Below are 26,693 nucleotides of genomic sequence, written 5' to 3'. Positions count from 1 at the left end.
TAGTGCTGTGTGATTTTCGTCTGTCTACTTGGTTACGGATGCAACGCCAGCCACGTCGCCGCTTGCAGCAATTCTCTGCTTTCGACCTCCCACGACGCATTTCCTCGTTTCAACCGGGAAAACCCCGAAACTTGCTTGGCTTTTGGTATCTTCACAGAGTTGAGAAGCTTTGCCTCCTCCTTCCCAAATTCTTGGGATGGAAAGTGGTTATCGTATATCCCATTATCTGCGAGGCTACGACCCGGGTTTTATCGCTAGATTCCCAATTCGCCCCTGCTTTACTCGAGGGAAGTTTGTACAAAAATCTTATCGAAGCTCCGGCTTTAGGGGATGGGAGGGACCCAGACTTTTCTTCTGTTGCTCCAGTCTTTCTCCTGGAAAGATGCCTCTGCCCAGTGATTGTTTCAGGTTGGTATTATCTTCTTCTTGGTTTTGAAATTAATTATCCTCCTTTTAAAAATTTGAAATTCAGGTTCCAGCATACTTTCACTTACGTGGGCTTATATTTTTCTTCTAAAGATGAGTAGGGACACAATGAAAGACGGATTACCTGCTATGCGTTAGGCTCTCTTGCTTGAACTAGATAATTGTGAATTTTTTTTTGCTTTGTATTACATTTTTTAAGAATTAGCTTATGTCTTTTCCTCCTTTTCTAACGAGTAGTAGAACGAGCTTGCACAATGCGGTCAGAAACCCAAAACAGTTGGTACATTTTAGACGTTAACATGTTTACAAGCTTGCCGCCTTTGCAGAGGCTGCATACCTGCGCAGTAAGTTCTGTGGTGGATCTTTTTAGTTTGGCTTCTGAGCAGATAATGAACTGTCAGAAATCCAAACAAGAAAAAGAAAAACATCTTCTTCATTTCCTTTTAGTGTCGAGGTAAACGGAAGTTATTTGTGTGACCTGCCATGTGGCTTGCACAGCCGTTTTATTATCTCTTGTATTCCATCATTTGGCTTGGAGAAGGTGACGTTGCACACACTCATCCAATTATTTTATGGCAGACATTTTCTCTCGTCTGTTTTGTGCATGGTTGCTAGTTGCATTAGATCCTTTAGATCTGCTGTTTTTCCAATTTGATGCAGAACCTGCCTTTATGAGCGATAGCTAAATGCTTTTTCTCCATATATGGCTCGCTCGTGTTTAGTGTTACTAGGTGCCGAAGATAGAACTAGAGGTTTGGCTCTATGTCAATGCCATGAGAAATGAGACCATCTATATCAGCTCATTAATGAATTTGTTTATCATTATGAGCTTATGATTGAACAGTGGATGAACTGTGAATGATGGCACCTTGTAGATTTTAAGCTGCTATTCTTGAAAAACCTTGCCAGGCCTTTTTACAGACATGTTTTAAATGTAACTGATGGGTATGCATTGCTAATAGGTCTCCAAGACAAGCTTTCTGCAGGAAATAGTAATTCTGATTTTGGATCAAAATTTTGTTTGTGTTATTGCTGTAGTCATGGGGGATGGGGTGTACTTACGGACTTTTCTGTTTTCTGGCTTTGGTGTTTAAATATTAGCAAGTAGATTGCTTTTATAATTTACTTTGTTGCCTTCACAATTGTTGTTTCTTAGTATATCCCTCTCAAACAAGCCATTTAAAAACAAATTTAACGATAAAGATGACTGTCCTAAAGAAATGCAGATGCATTACTTCTGTCTAATACGTCAAGATTGAGATCCTTCTTTTGCAAGACTTGACATTAAGATGTATCAATTGTGAATATGTCTCTGTAGCCATTCTTATTTTCATTGTGTTTAAATATCTGACTTTTTTTTTTTTTTTCATTTTGGAAAGTCAACAAGAGGATCATCAAGAGTTTCATTTGGCTGAACCGTGCCAGGTGACAGGTTCAATCTGATTCTCATTCTGATTATATTAATTTTCATCTCCTGTCTGTGGGAAGGGTAACTTATCTTTTTTAATTTCTCCATCCTTGTTGGATCATCTTTGTTGTCATCATTGCCTTAGAATCAACTATGGTACATCAGCCTTTCTGTATGCTGATTTATCATTTATGTATCCATTGGTAGATTTTGTATTTTTTATTTTATTTTGCCGCTTTTGTCATCTTCTGTTTCTTGTCATTCCCTTGTGTGACATCAATAAAACTCCATTTCTTTCTAGTCCCTCGTCTGTCATAAAAGAAAACCCTTGTAACCACTAATTCTTCATTGAACATTCCCAAAGCATCCAAAGTGACTCCTGAACTTCTTATTTAGTAGTACTCCTAACTGTTGTTTGACAGTACATTGCTCCTACTGTCTTTCTCTCCTGTTAGATGAACTATCATACACTCAGTTCTTTTGTCATCTTGTCTTTCTTTGATGTATTAGAATTCTATGATTAAGTATTGCTAAGGGGGTGGTTGATTCTCTAGCCAAGGAAGGTACCTCTAGGCAACATCTTGTTGTGAGCAATTCTCTTCCTCTGCGATCTTTCTTGCTATGTTTTATATTTTTTCCTCTTGATGTAAATTTTTCCTCTTAGGATGAGTTCTATTTAATGAAATCCCATTTCTCATTCTTATAAAAAGGTTAAAATATTTTACTAGTGATCTTGTTTTTTGGATGTTTGTACTAGTGATAAATGGTATAGCTAGTCTTTGATGACCCCTTTTATTGAGCATATTGTCATATTCATTTTAAATTTCTTTGTAAATATTTTGGTTTTCCTTCTTTTTTGTGATCAAAGAATTTGGCTGCTGAACTACTTGCATTTTACTTTTGATTGATAGAGAGCATATTTGACTCATTCAAGTGGAAGCAGAATCATTAGTTTCGTAACTAACTACATATCTGTCTGAAACAGTAGCTTGAACTTTGTTTTAGAAATAATAAAATGCATGCTGAATATGTATTTCAAAGGTTTTCTCAATTTGTTTTTATTGCCAAGTTTTCAAAGCTTCCTTCATATTGACTTTTTAGTGTTGAAAGCAGAAAGTGAATTGATTTTTTTATATACTTGGATTTATAGAATCCTATGTATTTTTATGGATTTTAAAAGTCGGTGGTTGGTTAGATGACAATTAATTCCGAAGATTTCAGAAATTAGGTGTTAGCGAGATATGATGGACTTAAGTGTTTTAAATAATTAAATATATTAAAGCACATGGCATTAAATACATAAAATTTTAAAAATAAAGATAAAGTAAATGATATTATGGATTAAATAGTTATAAATTTTTAGTAATTTGTGGATTGAATAACATAGGTTATAGATGTGTATTTTGCATATTTATAAAATCTAGATCGGATCAGCTGATTGAACCGGGTTTAACCCGAACTGGTCTTCTGTCTGGGTCTTACATTTGCAAAACCCCGCTGACCTGGCTGGGTTACATAGTTAAATCGGTAAACCATGCGACCAGGTGGATCAATTAAACCAATAAGAAAAATAAGTTACAGAAAGTTGAATTGAGACCAAGGTGCTATGGTTTCTTTTTTTTCTCTTCGTCTCTTTCATTTTCATTCTCCTTGTCGGCATTTGGAAATGACAAGAAACAAAGGGCTAGGGTTTCATCTCCTTCATTCTCATTCTCCTTCTTGGCATTTGGAATGACTAAGACACTGCAGGGGATGAGACTTCGAAAGAGAAGAGATCATCATGTTTTCACGTTCAATTATTTATTCTGGTCATGCCTTCTTCTCGTGACTTTTCTCCATGTGTTTTTTCTGCTTCTCTCTCATCAATTTTCATTTCTTTCATGCCTTTTCATTGAAGCAATTCCAGTGCAACCTTCCCTTTATACCCAATTTTTGCCTCCTTCCTTTTTCAAGTTCCTCTCTACCAACTTCATTCTTCTCTACCAGAAATCTCTTGGATCCTTTCTCTCTTACCGTAATGTCTCCATGGGATATTCATCTTCAAGTACTAGTCCCATGTGGTCGTCTCTACCAGAAATCCCTCTAATCTTCTGTTTTAAGCTCCTCCATGTGATTTCTACCAAAAATCTCTCCAATCCTCTGTTTAAAGCGCCTCCATGTATTTCTATCAGTCCTCTACTACAATCCCTCTAATCCCCTCTCTCTTCACCGAAGCTCTTTTATGTTGTTTCTCCCAACCCTTTTTTGTTCGTGTTGTCTGAGTTACACCTCAATATCAATGGAACCACACTACACAGAATCGAAGCTTATGGTAACAACACCGGTGGCAAAACAGCTTCCCATGTAATATAAAACATGAACATAAAGTGGTTCTATTCAAAATATAAAACATTTGAAATTGAATTATAAACATTGAAATCCAAGTTTCATATTGGTTTTTAAATTTTTTATGCTTAAATATTTTTTAATTTATTTTTAAAATTAAAAAACTCTTTTATGATGTCATCCCTGTTCAACCAGTGGTCAAACCCAGTTGAACCAGGTTAGACTAGACCCTGTCACCTCACTAGGTTGTTGAGCAGGTCGGTTTTTATAACATTGGCAAGGTTGTTATAGATTAAGTTCATTTGATTTTGTTTAAATAAATAAATTAAGAACATGTGTATTTTGTTTAAATAAATAATTAAGTTTTACATGGATTAATTAAATATCAAAATATGTTATTAAAATAATTGTTTAATTTATTATCAAGTTGCTTAAATAACGTATTCATTTTGGTTATATCATACTTTCAAATAAATAAACTTATTTAATTAAAGACTTGGGCCGTTGGCCAATGGTCACATGGGAGGTGTTTCTAGTGTGAGGTCTTGGATTCAAGTTTCACCAAGGGTTGGGGGGTGCATGCATAATTAGCATTAAAACAAACTTGTTAATACAATTACTTAATTTGTTTAGTCAAAGCTATAAAACCCAAACCAGTTGTTTGAACTGAGTTCAACCAGATCTGGTCCCTCGTCTAGGTCATATTTTTTTAAGACTTGGATTGGGTTAAAACCTGGTTGACTAGGCCAGGTTTACCCATTCAACCGGTGAATCTACTAACTAGGCCTTTGTAAAGAAGGAGATTTGAGAGAGAGAGGGAGAGAAGTTTGAGAAAAGAGAGGGATAAAAAAAACATCATCCAACAGATAGAGCTCTCCTTTCTCATGCTTGGAACCAATCGTCTTATTTGTCTGCAAGTCTTGAAAAACACAAAAAGTAGGAGAAAAGGTTACTGAACAATTTAAAGACTTCGTTATGTGACTTACAAATAAGAGGTTGACAGGAATTTTTTGGAACAAAAAAACTGAATTCAAGGACATATGAGGAGTGGTATGTCTGGTACCATCCTCTTGAATTGGGGAGGTTAGAACCGTCAGCTAAAGTAACATGTCAATATGAATGGGAAGGATGAATGGATTGAAATAAGGAGGACATACCTGACATATGGGGTAGAAAATCTTGAATCAATGATCTGGGAGGGAGAGTGGGACACATTTAGTGCAGTCATACCTTTGTTCACCATTTTGGTACTTGCTGAGGATGAAGGATCAGGCTCAATGGTAGAAGAAGTGGTAGATGGTGTAGTTAACTGACCAAGCCTTTGTAGTAGTTGCTGAATCTCATTATGTAGACCAGACTAAGAGGTAGCGTCTCAGTCTATTACTATGGAATTGGCCCTGGTGGGTTTACCAAATTTCTCCCAATACTTGTCAGAGAAAGGGTTAGATTGACCATGGTGAATACATTTTCGATCCTTTCTATCATTCCGGCTACGACCTTGAGTAGAAAAGTCTCATCCTCTACCTTTGCTACTGCTTCCATGAAATTGAGCCTTGGGCTTACCAACAACAACTGGAGGTTAAGAGCGGTAGCATCTGACAATTTGGCATCCTTATCAGGCTTACTTGCAACTGCTCCTTCTGCCGAAGCACTTTGTTAAAGGCTTGCTTAAGAGTAGACACATCGTTATTGATCAATAACTGAGTTTGAATGACATCATATTCAGATCTCAAACCATCTAGAAACCTAACAACCTGAAAGATGAAAGGTGCTGATTTCTTGTAGGACACCTCTCATTTCAGTAAAAGATTCTGCCATTGATCTGTCCCCTCTCTTCATATTAAAATATCGGATGTATAGCTCTTAAATCCAAAACAAATTACTATCTCGAGACAAAATGGAAGCCTGTGTGGTTGACATTTCTTTAGCTGTCCCACAGCTCAAAAGTTGGTCACTAAGAGGTGACTCCATATTGTTCACCAATCAAGTCATAACTTGATTGTTTTCTGCTTCCAGTCTTCAGTTACTGGTATAGGGGGACCGTCTTTGATGTATTTAGCCATTCTTCTGGCCTTTAGGAACATAAGAATAGATCTTAACCAATTAACATAGTTTGATCCTTTCAGTCAAATAGAGGTCATCTGAATAAGCTGAGAGTGTTTTCCATCTGAACTCTCAAGTGGTTTTAGGACAACAACTTGTGTGCTGGTTTCTGCCATCTGTTTTTCCAAAAAAAGATCATAATTCAATGCAAATAAGAGTCTTGTTATTTAAAAGAGCATTTTCCCCAAGTCAATTTACCCTGTGCAAGCACGTGTGGCCCACAATTCAAGAAATTAGGGCACAATTTTTCTCCAAGTACACAAACCAGTAATGAACAGTGATCACAATCCTCAATTGAAGTAGAACTCTGTAAAAAATCAACTTAATTGCCTGTAGGATGGATGATGCAGACTATGGGGAGGTGACACAAGCCCTGGGTAGGCTGTGCAAGCAGAGATGAAGCTTAAGGCTTCAAGTGGGATGCCTTTACCAATTGATAGTTGGAGCTATCAACCAATTGGTTGTGGCAAGAAGGAAAAAGAAAAAGAAATGTATCTTTACCCTACGAGTCCAGAAATTGTTGGAAGAATCTTCAATAGGGTTGTTGAATGAAGAAGAAGAGGCCACAAAACTGGAGATCTGCCCAAGACTGCCTTCACTGCTCTGGTACCATATGAAACAGGAGATTTGAGGGAGAAAGAGGGAAAGAAGTTTGAGAAAGGAGAGGGAGAAGAAGCAGCAAGGGCTGCGCTGGAGTTCATGCCCGAAAAGCACAATCTCTCCTCTTTCATTTATCACTTTAGTTATAATTACAAGAAACAACAAAAATGTCCTTAGTTACAAAAACTTCTATAACTCATACGATACAACTCTGATTTGAACGAAACTTGAAACATAAGAGCTTAATGGAATTATCTATCTAACAGAATCATGCTAAGATAAATCAGCATACATGAAATGACTAAAATAACCTGGAACCGGTATTTTAACAGCCTTGTCAGTTGGGTCACTTGTCATGCGGGGAAAATTCTCCTTCCATGGCACAAAATGAGAGGAGGGAGGCGGCTACCCCTTCTCCTCTTTCGGCACCAGCAAGGCAGCTGCCCCTCTGCTCCTCTGTTTCTGATGCTAATGATACATCGATGATGGGAGTGTTGGGGTTTCTCTCCCACTGGCACAAACAAATGTGGAGGGGAGGAGCGGCAACCCCTCTCCCCCTTCCCTTCTTTGTAATTTTACAAAGAAGAGAAGTGGGAGGGGTGCCGCTACCCCTCTCTCTTTTACCTAGAACAATAGGAGAGAATCGTCCATGCAATGATGGGAAGGGCGGAGGATGCCTCCCCTCACTCCACTACAAGGTAGGTAGAGGGGTAGATTCCCTCCTTTCTAAAGATCAGGTGATAAGAGTCTCTCCCCATTTCAATCTCAATCTTTTTTTAAAAGAGAGGGTGATATCATGTGACATCATGTGACATCATCTCAGCTCAATGTGCGGTCAAGCCAATTGACTTGAGTTCTACACACATTGTCACCTTGTTGAATTGATTTTATAACATTGAATGAAAGATACATATAAATTCTTAGAAAGAAATATTAAGAATCAAATGTAAGGCCATCACACCGTCTCTTTGCAACTAAGAGGGGTGAGGGTGGGAGGGCTTCCAGTTCTCCCCTTATATCTGGTCATTGACCACATGTCAGGGTTCCATTTGCTAGGTATTGAATTGGAATCTCAAGGCTGCATGAGGCACCTGGCTATCTCTCTGTGCATAATTTCAAAGTTTTACATGTTAAATATGAATTTCATCACTTGAAACCTTTCCTGTCTTTTCCAGGGATAGCTACATGAATTCTTATTCAAACCGCTCTTATTTGGACTAGTTCCATTTTGAATTTGGCATTCTTAATTCCTTTAAAAAAATGGCATTTTTATTAAAAGAAAAGGTTAATTTTGCCTTTATGCCCCTGCAATATGATGTAATTTCCTTTTTTTCCCTTGGGCACATATGGAGTGGGGGATGAGACTAGGGGCCTCAGGCACCCACCTTTTTTGCAATTTTTCAAAGGCCATTTGTGTCTTTTTATGTACCAAAATTAACAGAAATTTGAAAGAAGAGTACATAGATAATCTTAATGATATTAATTAACCCCCCAAAGGATTGGCCATCTTCAAGTCTTTCTTTGCTGCCTTCATCTATGTGTCTTTAGCATTCTCCATTTTATGTTGGTCCTCAATCTCCTCTGATCATCCAGTGTGAATGGTGCATTATTAGGTCTTCTTCAAGCATGTCCAAACTACCTCAAATGACTCCTCACTTTTTTATCTTCGTAATGCTGCTATTTACTGTCTCTGGTACATTTTTTCTTAATTTTCTATTTCCTAGTTTTATTGCATATCCACCATTGTATTTCATATCTATCTACTACCTCAACATTTACTGTGTAAGGCACAACTGCTTGAACACCTGTCTTATAGAATTTTGCAATCGCCCTTTTTTCATGCCATCTGCACCCCTATCTCCAGTCAACTATCTGACCTTTAAGAATGTTGGACATTATTACACAATCTATAATTTTAAATCTTGGTAATGGATCATTATAAGTGTCACCGAGGAGACTAAATTATGATCCTGTGATTGAATCTATCTACTAGCTTTTTTGTTTCTCATATGGTATTTGGAGTCGTAATGATATCTAGTTGATGATGTTTCTGAGACAGTGTAGAATGAAAGTTTTATATTTTTTGCTCTCAATTTTTTTTTCTTTTTATAACTTTCCATTGCAAAAGTTTTTAACCACCCCTGTTAGTTAGTTTGTTGGGTTGAGGGCGGTTCCATCTCAAAATGACTAGCCATTTGGGAGACCTATTATTCAATTTTATAACCCAATCACATCTCTTAACATTTTTTTTCCACTCAACACTCCCCTCACGTCCAAGCTTACACATCATGGGCTTGAGATGTGGGCACAAACTCCTAATGAAGCCCACAACATATAGACTTCCACCTAATGAAGCCCACACCTCATAGACTTCCACCAAATGGAACCCACACCACGTAGACTTCCACCTAATGAAAGCCCACAACGCACAAATAATATAGGGAGCACAAACTGGGCCTTGACCTATCCATACACAACCTATTCTAATACCACTACTAGGTTAAGCTTGGTTCCATGTCAAAACGACTAGCCACTTGGGAGGCCTATTATTCAATCTTATAATCCAATCACATCTCTTAACACTTTTCAATATGAGATTTTTTCCCACTCAACATAGTCTATATGTGTCTTTAATGCATGATGTGTCATGAATGGCGATAATTATCTCTTTCAGTATCTTAGCATGTTTCTTGATTAATTTTTTAGGTGGTGTAGTGGCATTGGGTAAGTTTGATGCCCTTCACATTGGTCATCGAGAACTTGCAATACAAGCATCTAGGGCTGGGAGTCCATATCTCCTTTCCTTTGTGGGAATGGCAGAAGTTCTTGGTTGGGAGCAAAGGTACTGAAGCTGTTGATGCCTCTGTAAATGCTATAAGCTGCTTTCCTCCAATTTTTGTGTAATATACTTTATCTGTGCCAGAAAACTTTTCATTAAGGTGTGTGTTGGAGGAATATCTTAATGCTCACGTGTCTGTTAGTTTCCAAAATTTCTTAGATGTTCATTTTGGATGCAGTCATTAATTCACCAGAATTATTTATAAGTCAACCGAAGGCAGGTGTTTTGCATTTATATGTGTAGTTCCTATAAATTTGTTACAAGACCTTGTTTTTTAGTAAGTTTTCACGAGTTATGGTCCATCTTTTATGTTTCATGCTATGCGTTACTCCACATGTAACAGCAGTTGTTACTTTGGATATTTCAGCTATTAGTACTCTACACCTAGACATCATTGGGTACTTTCTGAAAGTGAGAGGTATTAAAATGGGTGTTCCATGGTTCAATTCTGTCGTGAACATGCCAACTTAAAAAATCCTCTCATGAACATTTGCTAGTCTCAACATCTATCTTGTCTGTATGTTGAACAAGTTGCAACTGCTCAATTTGTGCAATTCTTACACTCCCAGGGCTTTTCTAATGAGGAGATTGTGGATATAACCACTTGATGGGTACATGTTCCTCATAGCACTAGCCATCTGACTGATTCCTTTGCTAGGCAGGGGGTTTTCTTACAACATCTTATCATTGGAGTATATTATTTATTTTCTTGTTGACATCAATTGATTTCCTCCCTGTAAGGAAATGAATGCTCATTTTTTCTGTATAAGCTTTTTTCATATCCAAATCTCATCTTACAATTTTCAGAAAAATTTCTTTGCCACTAATATTGATATTTTATGACAATTAATATGGAGAGAGCATTTAGTTTGGAATCATCTCCAGATAATAGGTGGCTTCAACAAATACTCTCTCTTGGTTGAGTACTATTTACACTTTTGCTATCTTTTTCCCATATGTTTACAATATCATTATCTTCTCCATTTTATCATTTTAAAAAAATATTTTTAAAGCTGAATTGGACATCAAACACAAACAAAGAGGGAGTGGAAAAATGTGTAGAAGAGGAAGAAATGGAACCTAGAAGTCTCTAGATCTGAATATATTAGACTTGAGAGTAACCCCTCTCCTTTTTGAGGTACAATGCTAATGGCTCTTCATAGAAAGTGTTTTTCCAAAAAAAAAAAAAAAAAGCTACTGGATCTCTGTAAGTTTTTTTTTTGAGTGTTATATATCAGGAGTATGGACCTAAGTCCATGTAAGTTTGGCACACCCAATTTTTAATTTCATCATAAAATTTTACTTAAATTACTCAAAACTTGATTTTTTCTTATTTCATATTTATGTATTATGTCATGCAATTCATGATTCATATTCAGTTGAGATTTTTCTTATTTTTATGAATTTTTAATGATAAATTGGTGTTAATTGCATTATTCTAAATATAATGAAGTAAATGACATTATTGTGAAAACAATGAAGTAAATGGCTTTTTTGTGAATAGTACATTTTTTTTAGTGGAAAAATTTGGGTGCAGCCAAGATTAGCTGGACTCAAGTCCTGCCTCCTCTCTCTCTCTATCTTTTTCTTTATACACACACAGGTATATCCGCATGCAATTCATGCTGTTTCGAGACTTAGGTGGAGGTAAATTATTAATATATTAAAATGGACCTTGATTGCTGCTGTCAATTAGGTGGATAAAATTTTTTAGTTGACATTGTGTTGTATTGAGAAAAAACACAAGGTGAAAACCTTATAAATGCTGATTAAGTGTGTAAGCTTCTTTTCTTAACATTTGTTTCAACTAATTTTGATGTGCCTTGAACTCAATTTCTTACATGTAAACGGATAGTGCCACCAAGATCTCATCCCAACAAACTCTGCTGCTGAACCTTAACTTTTAGCCACAATATGCCGTGCCAAACTTTATCTAGACATCTGTATCTGCGGTAGTTTGAAATTTAGTGCGGTCATTCACACTTACTGAAAATCAAGTGCCTCCTATCAGAACCATCATAAATTTGAGACTTGATTCTTTATACAGATCCCCTGTAGTAGCAAAATGTGACCGGGAGCGTGTCCTAGCCTTGTGGGCTCCATACTGTGGAAATATTATCCCAGTTGAATATCAGATTGAGTTTTCAAGTGTGAGACATCTCTCTCCTCGGCAATTTGTTGAGAGGTTATCAAATGAGCTTGGAGTAAGTGGTGTTGTGGCAGGTATAGAACTCCACATTGCTAGAGTTTTTTTTCTGAAAATTCTTTCTCTAACTATTACTCTGCTTTCTGTCAATAGGGGAAAATTATCGTTTTGGGTACAAAGCCTCAGGTGATGCATCAGAGTTGGTGAGGCTCTGTGAAGAGTATGGATTGGGTGCTTATATTGTTAGGTCTGTAATGGATAGAAGACAAATGTCCTCCAATACTGGAAGTAAAACCGATGGTTTGAGGGAAAGGGGACAGGTATCTTCAACTCGTGTTCGCCATGCTCTTGCCGTTGGAGATATGGAATATGTGTCACAGCTTTTGGGGAGGCCCCATCGTCTAGTGCTTGCTGTGGGCCCCGAGTATCTTATTACTGGGAATAGGATTTCAGCTCCGAAATCATGTTTGTTGAACCAACCTCCCGGAGATGGGCATTATGGATGCTGCACAGCCCTAGCTGGTAATGTTGGTGTGGAACAGTGCATAGTTACAATTGATACCACACACGTCCATACTGAATTTCGTGATGATGTGGATTTTCATGTCTTGGAGCTGTTTCAGAATTGTCATATCATGGGTATTGATTTTGGTCACTCTAGATGAGATTGGGATGATGGGCATAGGCTGCAACCGGCCATATCTTACTTGAGGTCTGCATCAGAGCAGGAGGTTGCAGGTGCAGAAAGCTGAGCTGTGCATGCCACAAAGAAGCCAGAGATTGATCCAGCAAGAGGTCTTGCTGATGATCTTTTCTCCTTTTTGTAATTTTATCTTTCCTTGTTCCGCATGATATGTTTTTTTGTGCTGCAGGTAAAGATCCTGCAGATGATCCTCTGTCATTGCTGAGTTTTGGGCAAATTTGTAATGTTGGCAACAATGGAATATCTATTCAAAGTAGCGTGGTTCATCTTAAGGGTCTCCAGACACTCGTTTGGCGCCAAACTGGCTGGTGAACTCATGGTTGAGTCACCGCTAAATTTCTGCTCATGTTGGGTATTGGTTTCTCGTTTTATTGGTCTTTGGGTCCCCGTCCATCGCTGCTCTCCAATCTATCCGAAGGAGAATTAGGCTGTGTTTGAAACACAAAATGTGGAGAGAAAAGAAACAGAGTTCTTTTTTCTTTTCTCTTTGGATGTATATAGAAAATAAAAGAAAAATCATATTTCTCTTGTTTGGATATACAAGGAAAATGGCAAAGAAAAGAAAATTAATAATTAAATTTTTTTGTAATAATTAAATTATATAGAAATCTAAGAACTAAAAAAATTATAATTATTAGAGTATTATCGATATATGTTTTTTATTAAGTAAAATAAATATTTTTTATAAAATTTTATTATAATATTAATTCTTATTATTATTATTACATACAAAAGTGAGTCAGAGTTAGAGGAAAAACAATGAAATCTATATTACGATATCAAGAGTGGGATGGACAATCAAAGCTTGTGAAGAAACAAATTAAGGCAGAGACAGGCTGGGATTTAGGAAGAAAAGAGAGTAATGGAAGAGAGTGGCTGAGAGAAACGATGACTCAACTAGAATAACCAGAAGAGAGGTCGGGATTTGGGAAGAAAGAAGAGGTAGATGGAAGAGAGTGGCTAAGAGAAGCGATACTGAAACGAAGTTGCAAGAAGAATGGACCGGTGGGAGAGAGACATACCTTCCTATGAAGAAATTTTCGACAAAGATGTTCGATGAGGGAGGAAAGAGAACTAGTGATGAGACTGGAGGGCAGCCTCTTTCAACTGGATAAATTTTTCTCTGTTGTTTCTATGTTGTTTCTTTTCTTTTAGAATTCCATCGTTTGAAAACGAAAAAGATTAGAACTAAGAGACAAACCATGTTTTTTTCTCATTTTCTTTTCTCTCCAAGATTAAATCAAGAGGTTTGTTGGACTTTTCTTTCATCAAATAGACCTATCAATGTCTATTCCTATTGGACTCATTTTCAAGAATATTTTGGTGTGAGACCTTTTTTTTATATTTTATCGTATGCTCTCATATTTCCTCATAGAATAAAAATCAGATAAACTTGACGCCCCTGAATTTTGAACATGCTCGATCAGGTTGACGACGGCACGTAGGGTAAAAACGCCAAAGCGGTCAAACGCGCGGGACGGCTGATAAAACGAACAACAGCGATAATGCGCGTCGTTCGAGCGAAAAAAAGAGAGAATTGAGAAAGGTGGCGAGTCTGATTCTTTGATTCTCTCCTTCTAACAAGCGCTCTTAACCGCCATCGAAACTCCTTTCCTGTGGCAACACATCGAGCAATTCTCTGGTTGTAGCTAGCAATTTATAGACGAATCTATACTTAAAGGTTTTTCTCTGTTTTGATTTGGCGTAATTTTCTTTACAAGGGATGGTGGAAAGGTGCGTTTGGTACAAACTGCCGGATGAATTGATCGAGCGAGTCCTTGCGCTCCTCCCTCTCTCTTCCGTCTTCCGCTGCCGCTGTGTCTGTAAGCAGTGGAATTCGCTGCTGAAATCAAGTTCTTTCATTGATCTCTGGGCGGAGATCTCACCGAGGAACCTCTGGTTCCTCGTCTACCACACTCACTTCTCTGTGGCGGCCTTCAGCCCTGCGGCACACCGCTGGAACAACCTCCCCCTCTACGAGTGGTGTTCCCTGGATCCCACCCAAGTCCTCCTCCTTGCCTCCTCCGGCGGTCTTCTCTGCTTCCGTAACCGTAGTTCCGATTACCCTACCTTGATAGTGTGTAACCCTGTTACCTCGTCCCAAAGGGTTTTACCCTTGATGTCCCAAATTCGCGAAATTGACATTGTCGGCATGGTTGCTGACAAGGTTTCGGATTCTTATCAGATACTCGTCACGGGGACCACCGAGCCGGCTTCCAGTGAGAGCATCACGGAGCTTTATGATTCCAGAACGGGCCGGTGGATCTATCACTGCCGTTCTTGTCAGGGATTCTTGCAGTTCTGGTTCGTGGTTCATGCAATATGGCACGACGGTTTCTTCTATTGCCTGGCGACCCCTGTTAATACTTCCCAAGGTTACCGTCTGATTGCTTATGATATGGAGAATCGGAATTGGATGGAACTAAATGTTAGAATGCCTTCGGGAGGTCTGAGGTGCTTGTCGTTGGTTATATGCAGGGGAAGGCTGTTGTTGACTGGAAAGATTGTGAAGGAATATATGACTAGGAGCATTTGCATTTGGGAGCTTATGTGGGAGAGCTTGGAATGGGTTGAGATAGGAGTTATGCCAGATTATATACTGAAGGATATACATTCACCCTACTCCATTTTGATACAGTCTCAGGGTCATGGAGATCTTTTGTGCTTTAGCACACACCGAGGGTGGCAGTCAATTTTATACAATCTGTTGGACCGGACTTGGGAGTGGGTGCCAGAAAACAACGTGTCTGGGGGGAGTCAATGCCAGGCAATAGGAAGGAATAATCTGGTGGGTTTGCCATATGAGCCGAGCTTGTCAGCAAGGGTTTGAGTCACCAGAGTGGAACAGTGTTTTGGGATTCATCTTTTCATCTCCGTAGGTCCATATCCTCTGTCCTAGCCAACATAAATAGACCCGTGCAAGTTGGGCTGATCCTTTTTTACTTACCATTCTGCATTCTATCTGTTACATATATAATTTAACTTTTGGGTGAATGGCTTTCTTGTGTAGGAGTTGAGTCCTTTAATCGTGTGCAAAAGCTATTCTGTCTGTTTGGCTTATTCAAAAGCTATTCTGTTGGGTGAACGACTTTCTTGTGTAGGAGTTGAGTCCTTTAATTGTGTTCAAAAGCTATTTTGTGGCTAATTGTGTTCAGAAGCTATTCTGTCTGTTTAGCTTATTCACCATACAATTTTTTAGGTGCATGTAAATGAGCAGTACACATCATATGTTAACGTCAATTCATTCTTCATATGTATTGCATGAATCTATTGAAATTTTGTCATTAGTTAACATCCGGGACAAGGGGATATTAGCATGCACAATAAGTTGTACTTGCATCATCCACTGTCATTTTTGGAAGTTTTGAAAAATCTACTGATCTTTGGCAGTTCCAAATGAATTATTTATTAAACCCTGTTTGTTTGTTACTTGTCATTTTTTTTCCCATCTGTTTGTCTGATCTCTCTTTCATTTTCTCTACCTCCTGAGACATGAACTAAAAACTTGTGTTGTTAAAAAACTGATCTCTTGTCATTGTCATGAATTTAAGAAGTTGTCCCTAGATAACTTAGTTTTGGCTGACTTCAATAATATAGGTTAGGTTAGTCACATTAAAGATAACCTGTTGAAGTTTGTCACAGCTCCTGTCCTTTCTGCTTTTACTTATGGTTTTGTTGCATTGGAGCAGCTGTAAAAGATTTGGGTTTTATGCTTTTCTGAGGGACAGTGAATGATTAAATGGCCTCTGGTGTACAAGGCATCAGTTCTATGGGGATTTTGGTGCTACAGTGAGAGCTACCTAGATGTTCTGGATGAATTGCCTGAACAATGACAACTAACTGTGAAAGTCAACTTTTATTATTTTTAGATTAGTTTACCAAACATGGACCTCAATATTCCTTATGAAGTTTATCGACCCATATCAGGGCTGCCACTAAGGAACCTATGGACTTAGAAGACGAGACAAATGTGAAAGATGGAATTCTATTCTGTATTATGAGATGAACTACTTATATTGGATTGATTTAAGACTTTCATTGGCTAAATAAGACAGTTATTTGGGGTTTTCCTGAGTCACTAGGGGCAAATGCATTTTGGGTTGATGTGGTGCTACACTCACTTGTAGACTTTAAAAGGGTGTTTATTTGAGGAAATTGAGAAAACTTTACTACCTGTCTGCAGGTTTCAATTATAGTGGGGAACACTGGTTTCTGATGCTCTTTTATGTCTCTGGACATTGGAAGGGAACAAAGGTTTAGACACGCTGAGTATTGTCAAATATGAAGGCCCAAAAGGAATTGAGTTATGTTCTTGCCACTGTTGGTGACAAACAGTGATAATCACTCGTATGCAAGCTGTCAACTGCGTAGTAAGTTGGAGATTGACCTGAGATTTTGTGGGTAAAGGTGTTTGAAGGGATGCATTTGTTGACACTTTCCAAATACGAGTGTTCTCATATGTTCATGGTGACTATCTAGTAGTTGGACTCCGACATGTTGATATATTTGGATATTACCAATTGATGGAGGTATGGACTATTTTAAGAGTTTGTTCTTGAAACTGAAACTAAGAATACAGATGCTGGTGAGGCGTATGGAGGTAATGACTTGGGTAAGAAAGTGGTGACTGGTTGGTCTTACTCCATTGGTTAGAAGAGAATGGTCATCTCTGGTTCAGCATTTATGGGTTTTTCTTTGACAGGTACTCGTGAAGCAATAGATTTTGTTTTGTGTCTGATAAAAATTCAAGCCAAAATATGAAATTGGCATTTGAAAGTAAATTGTCATTTTCTGGAGGCACGCCTTGCAAATCATGGGGTTCTAAGCACATAGTTCAGACACTAAGGTTTATTCAACATTAGGTACACTTGCACGGAATCATACTTTTTGTTGAGGATGGGCAATTAGGTTCCATGGTAGGCAACCATATGACCCCTTGCTTGTGGTTTTTGCATAACTAATATGAAAAAAAAAAAAAAAATTATTGGGCTCTGTGGTTTAGAAGAGGCACTGTTTCGAAGAGATCTTATTTGCTTCTTGTTTGGTTTTGACTCTTTGCTACTGTCCTGGCCATCCGTAGTGTTATATATCTGGTTTTTTAATAGACTCGTTTGTTAAATTTTGCATAGTAGACCAATTTTTTGTTCATTGATCTTGGCAGAATAATGTTATGATGGGCAAAGAATATCCATATAAAAAAAGGATGTTCATATTTTCTAAAATCTTTCTATTCTACTAACTGATTGAGAAAATTTAGTTTTCAAAATGCCTTTTAATAAATGATATTCATCACTGTCTCATATTTAAACCGGTCAACTCCTGTGTAGCCACTAAGTGCCTATGTGGTCCCTCCCTTCTTTTAAAACCTGTTAAATTTTATATTTTTTCATTATTCTTAAATTAAACAAATTTAAAAAAACTGACACCTTGTTTGAGCATGGGCTAGGCAGGGGAGGACACTGTCTACTGCTTCTGCCTTAGCCAGAATGAAGCAGAAAGGGGGCCCATGACTTCCCTCTCTGGTTGAACTCTTTTCTCTTCTTACTTAACAAAGGAGGACAGGAGTGGGGGGCCCTCCCTTCCCTTCTTTCTTCTTTCTTATATCCCTTCGGAAGAGGGCAGAGTGGCCTCCTTGTTTCCATTGTCTCTCTTCCTATAGAGCCAGAGAGGAGACCCATCAGCCACTTCCTGCAGGAAAAAAAAGGGGGAGTGGGCAGGGCTCCTCAAATCTTCTAGTTTCTTTCGTGAGAGTGGGTGTGAGGTTTTGGACCTCCCCTCTTTTCCTGCTCCCCCACCTCTCCTTTGCCATTTCTCTCAATGTTGGGATAGATGAGATCCCTTTTTAAAATTAGTTTATAGGATAGATTTATTTTTTAAAAATAGGATACTTTCCATGTATGTGCTGATGTGGCAAGTCATGGAGTTTGCTGGGTTTATTGTTGCCCCCAATAAGATCAATTTCAATGGTTTGGGTTTTGATTCTGATTGTCACGCGGTTAGATTTAGGCTAAGTCCGTCTAGCCTTGCGGAATATCTAACCCGTGCGGCCTAGCTCTTCCGAAGAACTAGTCAGCCTCCTTGAGCCTCGGATCCTCCAACCAATACTTCACACAAGAAGTTGCCAGTCAAATGGGACAATGAAAAGACCAAGATATAGAAGAGAAAAACCTACTTTGTATTAAGAATACAAGATTACAAAGGATGGCCAAACACTCTTGAAGGCCAAGGCTAAAAACTCTCTCTATACACTTGAAAAGTAAAGAATACTAAGGATTTTCGACCTTTTTCCCCCTTTTTTTACAATGGGAGAGACCCCTCTATTTATAACCTCTCCTTTGGCTTTAGAAATCTCTAAAAACGCCAAGAAATCCGCTAGAATCTGAAAAATCCGAATTCTGGCGTCTGGCGCCTGGAGTCCTGCTGGCGCTGGAGTCCTGGAAACCCCATTTTGCCCCGCCAGGACTCTACTGGCGCGCGCCTGGCGCCTGGCGCCTGGAGTCCTGCTGGCGCTCGAGTCCTGGAAACCCCATTTCGCCCCGCCAGGACTCTGCTGGCGCGCGCCTGGCGCCTAGAGTCCTGCTGGCGCTGGAGTCCTGGAAACCCCATTTCGCCCCGCCAGGACTCTGCTGGCACGCGCCTGGCGCCTGGCGCCTGGAGTCCTGCTGGCGCTGGAGTCCTGGAAACCCCATTTCGCCCCGCCAGGACTCTGCTAGCGCGCGCCTGGCGCCTGGAGTCCTGTTTGCGCTGGAGTCCTGGAAACCCCATTTCGCCCCGCCAGGACTCTGCTGGCGCCTGGCGCCTGGAGTCTGGAGTCCTGCTGGCGGTGGAGTCCTGGAAACCCCATTTCGCCCCGCCAGGACTCTGCTGGCGCCTGGAGTCCTGCTGGCGCTGGAGTGCTGGAAACCCCATTTCGCCTCGCCTGGAGTCCTGGTCGCGCCCAACCCCATTTCGCCCCGCCAGAAGTGTCCGCTGGCGTGCTGCCTTGTGTCTGGGCTGGCTGCTGGGGTTGTTGTGCACCTTGTTGCTTGGCCATCCGTTTGGCAAGCTCAAGTGTGTCTTCCTTTGCTGCAGCTGATGTCGGGCCAGCCATATGTGTGCGCCCCTCTGGGCCGTGCCTTTGCACTTGGCCTTGGCCGTTGCTGCTATTGCTGTGCACTGGACTTGCACAGTCTTTTGCCTTGCTGTCTGGTTACACCATGGCTGCTTCCCCCGTCTCATACTCCCACCGCCATAAGGCAGACGCCCTCGTCTGCATCCCCTGGCGATAGTGGGCCACCTCCTTCTCGGATTGCTACAACTCGGCAGTGTCTTGCCGTGTTGCCTAACTTTCCGGTTGACCACGCCGCTTTGCCAAGTATTGCATCTTCTGGGGCTTGCCCCTTTTTCGCTCCTCTCGGTCTTTATAAGCTCCGTTTGACCGTCAGTATGAGGATGAAAACTAGTGGAAAAATTTTTAGTAATTCCCAATAGTTTAGATAACTCGGTCCAGAATTTTCCTATGAATCTGGGGTTGCGATCTCTGATGATCGTTGTGGGCACACCCCAGTGCTTCACCACTTGTGCCATGAAAGCTCGAGCAGCCTCCTCTGCTGTACAATCACTTGGCACTGTTACGAATGTTCCGTGTTTCGTAACCTGGTCCACCACTACCATGATAGACTCAAGCCCTTCTTTCTTGCGCAAACCAGAAAGGAAGTCCATTGAAGTAGACTCCCACGGCCGTTTTGGAATGGGCAAAGGCTGTAACAAGCCTCCGGGCTTTCTTTGTTTCATCATATCCTGTTGATAGATAAAACATGTGTACACAAACTCCTCCACATCGCTCTCGATGTCCAGTCCATAATACTGGCCAGAGAGCAAGGCCAACGTCCGTCTTTGGCCTGGATGTCCTCCCCACAAGGAATCATGGCATTCCCTCCAGCGGTCATGCCATAGGTAATCGTACTTAGGCACATAAAGTCGATTACCTTTGGTCTTGAGCAATCCGTCGTCAAGCCATAGTCTTCTCCTCTCACCCAAGGTTGCAGCTTGCATAATGCTGAAGGTCTGGGCGTCTTGGTGAAGTCTAGTGCGAATCCGGTCTAGCAACGAAGTACTAACATGTGTAATTGTTGTTAAGACTCGTAATCGCCAAGTCGTATTTTCCGTTTCTATGACAAGATGGTCCTGCCTGTGCGCAGGCATGCCTTGCACAAAGCGCATGTCTCCTGCGCCTATGTGTGCGTCATGCGCCACATCAGGTTCTGCTGCTACCGCACCGCGCGTGGTGCGCGTGAAGCAAATGCCGACGCATGTGTTGCACGTATATCCGTCTCGCGCAGCTGCTACCGCATCGCGCATGATGCGCGTGAAACAAGTGCCGACGCATGTGCTGCGCCTATATCCGTCTCGCGCAGCTGCTACCGCATCGCGCATGATGCGCGTGAAGGGTCTGCCGCTTGCCGCATCACACCTTGAGGTTACTGAGTGTTGTTCGCATAGCGCCACACGCACCTCTGCCTCTGCTGCACGCACGAATTCCGTTTCTGCGTGTGTTCCAGCAATGCAATCTGGTGTTGTGCGCTGTATACGCGCTAATACCCTTGTGCCCTTTTCTCCATCAAAAGGCATAGCAGAATCCCAGCAATTTCTGGAAAACAGCACTGGATCGGGCGCCTTGCTGTTGTCTCTCCCAGCAGCACCGGTCTTAGTACCTCCATGCGAACCTTCTCCATTCGCAAGGGCTCTCTCGCATAGAGTGAGTCTTGCTCCCACTCCTTTTTCAATGGTCTTAACATCTCCGTCCACTCTCTGGATTTCAGTTTGCATTACTGCCATGGCACTATGTACATTGTCCAAAAACCTTTGGGACAAGTTAGGGACAAGGTGTAGGCCATGCACAATGTCACGTACGAACTCCTCCAGTCTTGAAAGCTGGTTTTTCAAGCTAACAAGCCTGGACTTGAAATCACCAAAACGTAAATCATTTTCAGAGAGTGTTTCCATACCTCTTGCTGCTACTTCTCCACTTGTGGACGTCATGGATGGAAAGCTGCTCTGATACCAGTTGTCACGCGGTTAGATTTAGGCTAAGTCCGTCTAGCCTTGCGGAATATCTAACCCGTGCGGCCTAGCTCTTCCGAAGAACTAGTCAGCCTCCTTGAGCCTCGGATCCTCCAACCAATACTTCACACAAGAAGTTGCCAGTCAAATGGGACAATGAAAAGACCAAGATATAGAAGAGAAAAGCCTACTTTGTATTAAGAATACAAGATTACAAAGGATGGCCAAACACTCTTGAAGGCCAAGGCTAAAAACTCTCTCTATACACTTGAAAAGTAAAGAATACTAAGGATTTTCGACCTTTTTCCCCCTTTTTTTACAATGGGAGAGACCCCTCTATTTATAACCTCTCCTTTGGCTTTAGAAATCTCTAAAAACGCCAAGAAATCCGCTAGAATCCGAAAAATCCGAATTCTGGCATCTGGCGCCTGGAGTCCTGCTGGCGCTGGAGTCCTGGAAACCCCATTTTGCCCCGCCAGGACTCTACTGGCGCGCGCCTGGCGCCTGGCGCCTGGAGTCCTGCTGGCGCTGGAGTCCTGGAAACCCCATTTCGCCCCGCCAGGACTCTGCTGGCGCGCGCCTGGCGCCTAGAGTCCTGCTGGCGCTGGAGTCCTGGAAACCCCATTTCGCCCCGCCAGGACTCTGCTGGCACGCGCCTGGCGCCTGGCGCCTGGAGTCCTGCTGGCGCTGGAGTCCTGGAAACCCCATTTCGCCCCGCCAGGACTCTGCTGGCGCGCGCCTGGCGCCTGGAGTCCTGTTTGCGCTGGAGTCCTGGAAACCCCATTTCGCCCCGCCAGGACTCTGCTGGCGCCTGGCGCCTGGAGTCTGGAGTCCTGCTGGCGGTGGAGTCCTGGAAACCCCATTTCGCCCCGCCAGGACTCTGCTGGCGCCTGGAGTCCTGCTGGCGCTGGAGTGCTGGAAACCCCATTTCGCCTCGCCTGGAGTCCTGGTCGCGCCCAACCCCATTTCGCCCCGCCAGAAGTGTCCGCTGGCGTGCTGCCTTGTGTCTGGGCTGGCTGCTGGGGTTGTTGTGCACCTTGTTGCTTGGCCATCCGTTTGGCAAGCTCAAGTGTGTCTTCCTTTGCTGCAGCTGATGTCGGGCCAGCCATATGTGTGCGCCCCTCTGGGCCGTGCCTTTGCACTTGGCCTTGGCCGTTGCTGCTATTGCTGTGCACTGGACTTGCACAGTCTTTTGCCTTGCTGTCTGGTTACACCATGGCTGCTTCCCCCGTCTCATACTCCCACCGCCATAAGGCAGACGCCCTCGTCTGCATCCCCTGGCGATAGTGGGCCACCTCCTTCTCGGATTGCTACAACTCGGCAGTGTCTTGCCGTGTTGCCTAACTTTCCGGTTGACCACGCCGCTTTGCCAAGTATTGCATCTTCTGGGGCTTGCCCCTTTTTCGCTCCTCTCGGTCTTTATAAGCTCCGTTTGACTGTCAGTATGAGGATGAAAACTAGTGGAAAAATTTTTAGTAATTCCCAATAGTTTAGATAACTCGGTCCAGAATTTTCCTATGAATCTGGGGTTGCGATCTCTGATGATCGTTGTGGGCACACCCCAGTGCTTCACCACTTGTGCCATGAAAGCTCGAGCAGCCTCCTCTGCTGTACAATCACTTGGCACTGTTACGAATGTTCCGTGTTTCGTAACCTGGTCCACCACTACCATGATAGACTCAAGCCCTTCTTTCTTGCGCAAACCAGAAAGGAAGTCCATTGAAGTAGACTCCCACGGCCGTTTTGGAATGGGCAAAGGCTGTAACAAGCCTCCGGGCTTTCTTTGTTTCATCATATCCTGTTGATAGATAAAACATGTGTACACAAACTCCTCCACATCGCTCTCGATGTCCAGCCCATAATACTGGCCAGAGAGCAAGGCCAACGTCCGTCTTTGGCCTGGATGTCCTCCCCACAAGGAATCATGGCATTCCCTCCAGCGGTCATGCCATAGGTAATCGTACTTAGGCACATAAAGTCGATTACCTTTGGTCTTGAGCAATCCGTCGTCAAGCCATAGTCTTCTCCTCTCACCCAAGGTTGCAGCTTGCATAATGCTGAAGGTCTGGGCGTCTTGGTGAAGTCTAGTGCGAATCCGGTCTAGCAACGAAGTACTAACATGTGTAATTGTTGTTAAGACTCGTAATCGCCAAGTCGTATTTTCCGTTTCTATGACAAGATGGTCCTGCCTGTGCGCAGGCATGCCTTGCACAAAGCGCATGTCTCCTGCGCCTATGTGTGCGTCATGCGCCACATCAGGTTCTGCTGCTACCGCACCGCGCGTGGTGCGCGTGAAGCAAATGCCGACGCATGTGTTGCACGTATATCCGTCTCGCGCAGCTGCTACCGCATCGCGCATGATGCGCGTGAAACAAGTGCCGACGCATGTGCTGCGCCTATATCCGTCTCGCGCAGCTGCTACCGCATCGCGCATGATGCGCGTGAAGGGTCTGCCGCTTGCCGCATCACACCTTGAGGTTACTGAGTGTTGTTCGCATAGCGCCACACGCACCTCTGCCTCTGCTGCACGCACGAATTCCGTTTCTGCGTGTGTTCCAGCAATGCAATCTGGTGTTGTGCGCTGTATACGCGCTAATACCCTTGTGCCCTTTTCTCCATCAAAAGGCATAGCAGAATCCCAGCAATTTCTGGAAAACAGCACTGGATCGGGCGCCTTGCTGTTGTCTCTCCCAGCAGCACCGGTCTTAGTACCTCCATGCGAACCTTCTCCATTCGCAAGGGCTCTCTCGCATAGAGTGAGTCTTGCTCCCACTCCTTTTTCAATGGTCTTAACATCTCCGTCCACTCTCTGGATTTCAGTTTGCATTACTGCCATGGCACTATGTACATTGTCCAAAAACCTTTGGGACAAGTTAGGGACAAGGTGTAGGCCATGCACAATGTCACGTACGAACTCCTCCAGTCTTGAAAGCTGGTTTTTCAAGCTAACAAGCCTGGACTTGAAATCACCAAAACGTAAATCATTTTCAGAGAGTGTTTCCATACCTCTTGCTGCTACTTCTCCACTTGTGGACGTCATGGATGGAAAGCTGCTCTGATACCAGTTGTCACGCGGTTAGATTTAGGCTAAGTCCGTCTAGCCTTGCGGAATATCTAACCCGTGCGGCCTAGCTCTTCCGAATAACTAGTCAGCCTCCTTGAGCCTCGGATCCTCCAACCAATACTTCACACAAGAAGTTGCCAGTCAAATGGGACAATGAAAAGACCAAGATATAGAAGAGAAAAACCTACTTTGTATTAAGAATACAAGATTACAAAGGATGGCCAAACACTCTTGAAGGCCAAGGCTAAAAACTCTCTCTATACACTTGAAAAGTAAAGAATACTAAGGATTTTCGACCTTTTTCCCCCTTTTTTTACAATGGGAGAGACCCCTCTATTTATAACCTCTCCTTTGGCTTTAGAAATCTCTAAAAACGCCAAGAAATCCGCTAGAATCCGAAAAATCCGAATTCTGGCGTCTGGCGCCTGGAGTCCTGCTGGCGCTGGAGTCCTGGAAACCCCATTTCGCCCCGCCAGGACTCTACTGGCGCGCGCCTGGCGCCTGGCGCCTGGAGTCCTGCTGGCGCTGGAGTCCTGGAAACCCCATTTCGCCCCGCCAGGACTGCTGGCGCGCGCCTGGCGCCTAGAGTCCTGCTGGCGCTGGAGTCCTGGAAACCCCATTTCGCCCCGCCAGGACTCTGCTGGCACGCGCCTGGCGCCTGGCGCCTGGAGTCCTGCTGGCGCTGGAGTCCTGGAAACCCCATTTCGCCCCGCCAGGACTCTGCTGGCGCGCGCCTGGCGCCTGGAGTCCTGTTTGCGCTGGAGTCCTGGAAACCCCATTTCGCCCCGCCAGGACTCTGCTGGCGCCTGGCGCCTGGAGTCTGGAGTCCTGCTGGCGGTGGAGTCCTGGAAACCCCATTTCGCCCCGCCAGGACTCTGCTGGCGCCTGGAGTCCTGCTGGCGCTGGAGTGCTGGAAACCCCATTTCGCCTCGCCTGGAGTCCTGGTCGCGCCCAACCCCATTTCGCCCCGCCAGAAGTGTCTGCTGGCGTGCTGCCTTGTGTCTGGGCTGGCTGCTGGGGTTGTTGTGCACCTTGTTGCTTGGCCATCCGTTTGGCAAGCTCAAGTGTGTCTTCCTTTGCTGCAGCTGATGTCGGGCCAGCCATATGTGTGCGCCCCTCTGGGCCGTGCCTTTGCACTTGGCCTTGGCCGTTGCTGCTATTGCTGTGCACTGGACTTGTACAGTCTTTTGCCTTGCTGTCTGGTTACACCATGGCTTCTTCCCCCGTCTCACTGATGCTCAAATATGTTAGCTTGGCTTATACTTAGAAAAGGTGTTGCGTAGTGCCCTTAGCTTTGTCATTAGAGATTTCTGATTAAAAGCAAAAGTCTGGGGTGGGAGCTGCTTGGAAAGGTGCAGCAGAAGTATGCAGGTGGGCTTGTAGTAGTATTAGATGTAATTGAGTTATGATATACCAATTGGGTAATAGATAAGAGTAATTAGTGCTCATTTCAAGTATAGTATTTTATTCGAATTGTGCGATCAGAATTGGATCAAATCTTTAAAATACCTTTTTATTTCTTGTTGCCACTCCTTTATATAATATATTCTTCACGAGAAGTTGACCTATGCTGTAATTGCTACTCCATGATACAAGTAGAGGAAGCAATGTTGTCAAGAATATGTTGTTATATGTTTTGATGGACTATTTGAATGGTTTTTGTAGGAGTATTTTTAACTGGAAGATTGATTGTGCTGTAATTGTTCACCATAGTAAGTGTAGTTTTTAAATATGTTTCGAGCTTTTGTCTTCTCATTTATGTTATATTGTTAATCTGCATTATAGTAACGCACCGAGTGCAGTGTTTTTACTCTTGTAGATGTGGGTAGAAAGTGCTAAGGTGGAATTTACTTTCTCCATTCTTACATTACAAAGAAGGGGTTGAGGAGGCTTCCTCCTTTTTAACTCCGGATAGGGAGATAATTTATGCTTGTGAATGGAATTCTCTCATGTTTGTGAGGTGGGAATTCGTTACCCCCTCATGCCTGATCCGAGAGAGGTACTTTTAGACCCCCTGGCTTTTGCCTATGGAAGGAG

At 42.5% G+C, this 26,693-nt stretch overlaps 2 protein-coding genes across 4 annotated transcripts; both read left to right on the top strand.

Annotated features, from left to right (window-relative positions):
* The first annotated feature begins 23 nt into the window (after positions 1 to 23).
* Positions 24 to 12,822, top strand: LOC137936581 (FAD synthetase 1, chloroplastic-like). 3 transcript variants are annotated; one of them, XM_068781346.1, is made up of 5 exons: positions 24 to 408; positions 9,569 to 9,704; positions 11,749 to 11,924; positions 12,001 to 12,369; positions 12,471 to 12,822. In XM_068781346.1, the coding sequence occupies exons 1-5, from the start codon at positions 39 to 41 to the stop codon at positions 12,491 to 12,493; spliced, it is 1,074 nt and encodes a 357-aa protein (XP_068637447.1). In that variant the 5' UTR covers positions 24 to 38; the 3' UTR covers positions 12,494 to 12,822. The 3 variants fall into 3 exon arrangements, with proteins under 3 accessions (XP_068637447.1, XP_068637445.1, XP_068637446.1); XM_068781345.1 differs by adding an exon at positions 1,806 to 1,858 and having other exon boundaries at positions 110 to 408; positions 12,001 to 12,822; XM_068781344.1 differs by having other exon boundaries at positions 12,001 to 12,822.
* Positions 12,823 to 14,095: 1,273 nt separating this feature from the next.
* Positions 14,096 to 17,597, top strand: LOC137936935 (F-box/kelch-repeat protein At5g15710-like). Its single transcript, XM_068781912.1, has 2 exons — positions 14,096 to 15,425; positions 16,734 to 17,597. Exon 1 carries the CDS (start codon positions 14,274 to 14,276, stop codon positions 15,378 to 15,380), a length of 1,107 nt encoding a protein of 368 aa, XP_068638013.1. The 5' UTR covers positions 14,096 to 14,273; the 3' UTR covers positions 15,381 to 15,425; positions 16,734 to 17,597.
* The last annotated feature ends 9,096 nt before the right edge of the window (positions 17,598 to 26,693 follow it).

Source organism: Aristolochia californica, unplaced genomic scaffold, assembly GCF_029961685.1.
Source record: "Aristolochia californica isolate CCGP_79_NKW_82.1479 unplaced genomic scaffold, dmAriCali1.0.hap1 SCAF_7, whole genome shotgun sequence".
NCBI classification, from domain to species: domain Eukaryota; kingdom Viridiplantae; phylum Streptophyta; class Magnoliopsida; order Piperales; family Aristolochiaceae; genus Aristolochia; species Aristolochia californica.
The sequence above is the reverse complement of the archived record's forward strand: the minus strand, read 5'-3'. Positions and strand labels throughout refer to the sequence as shown.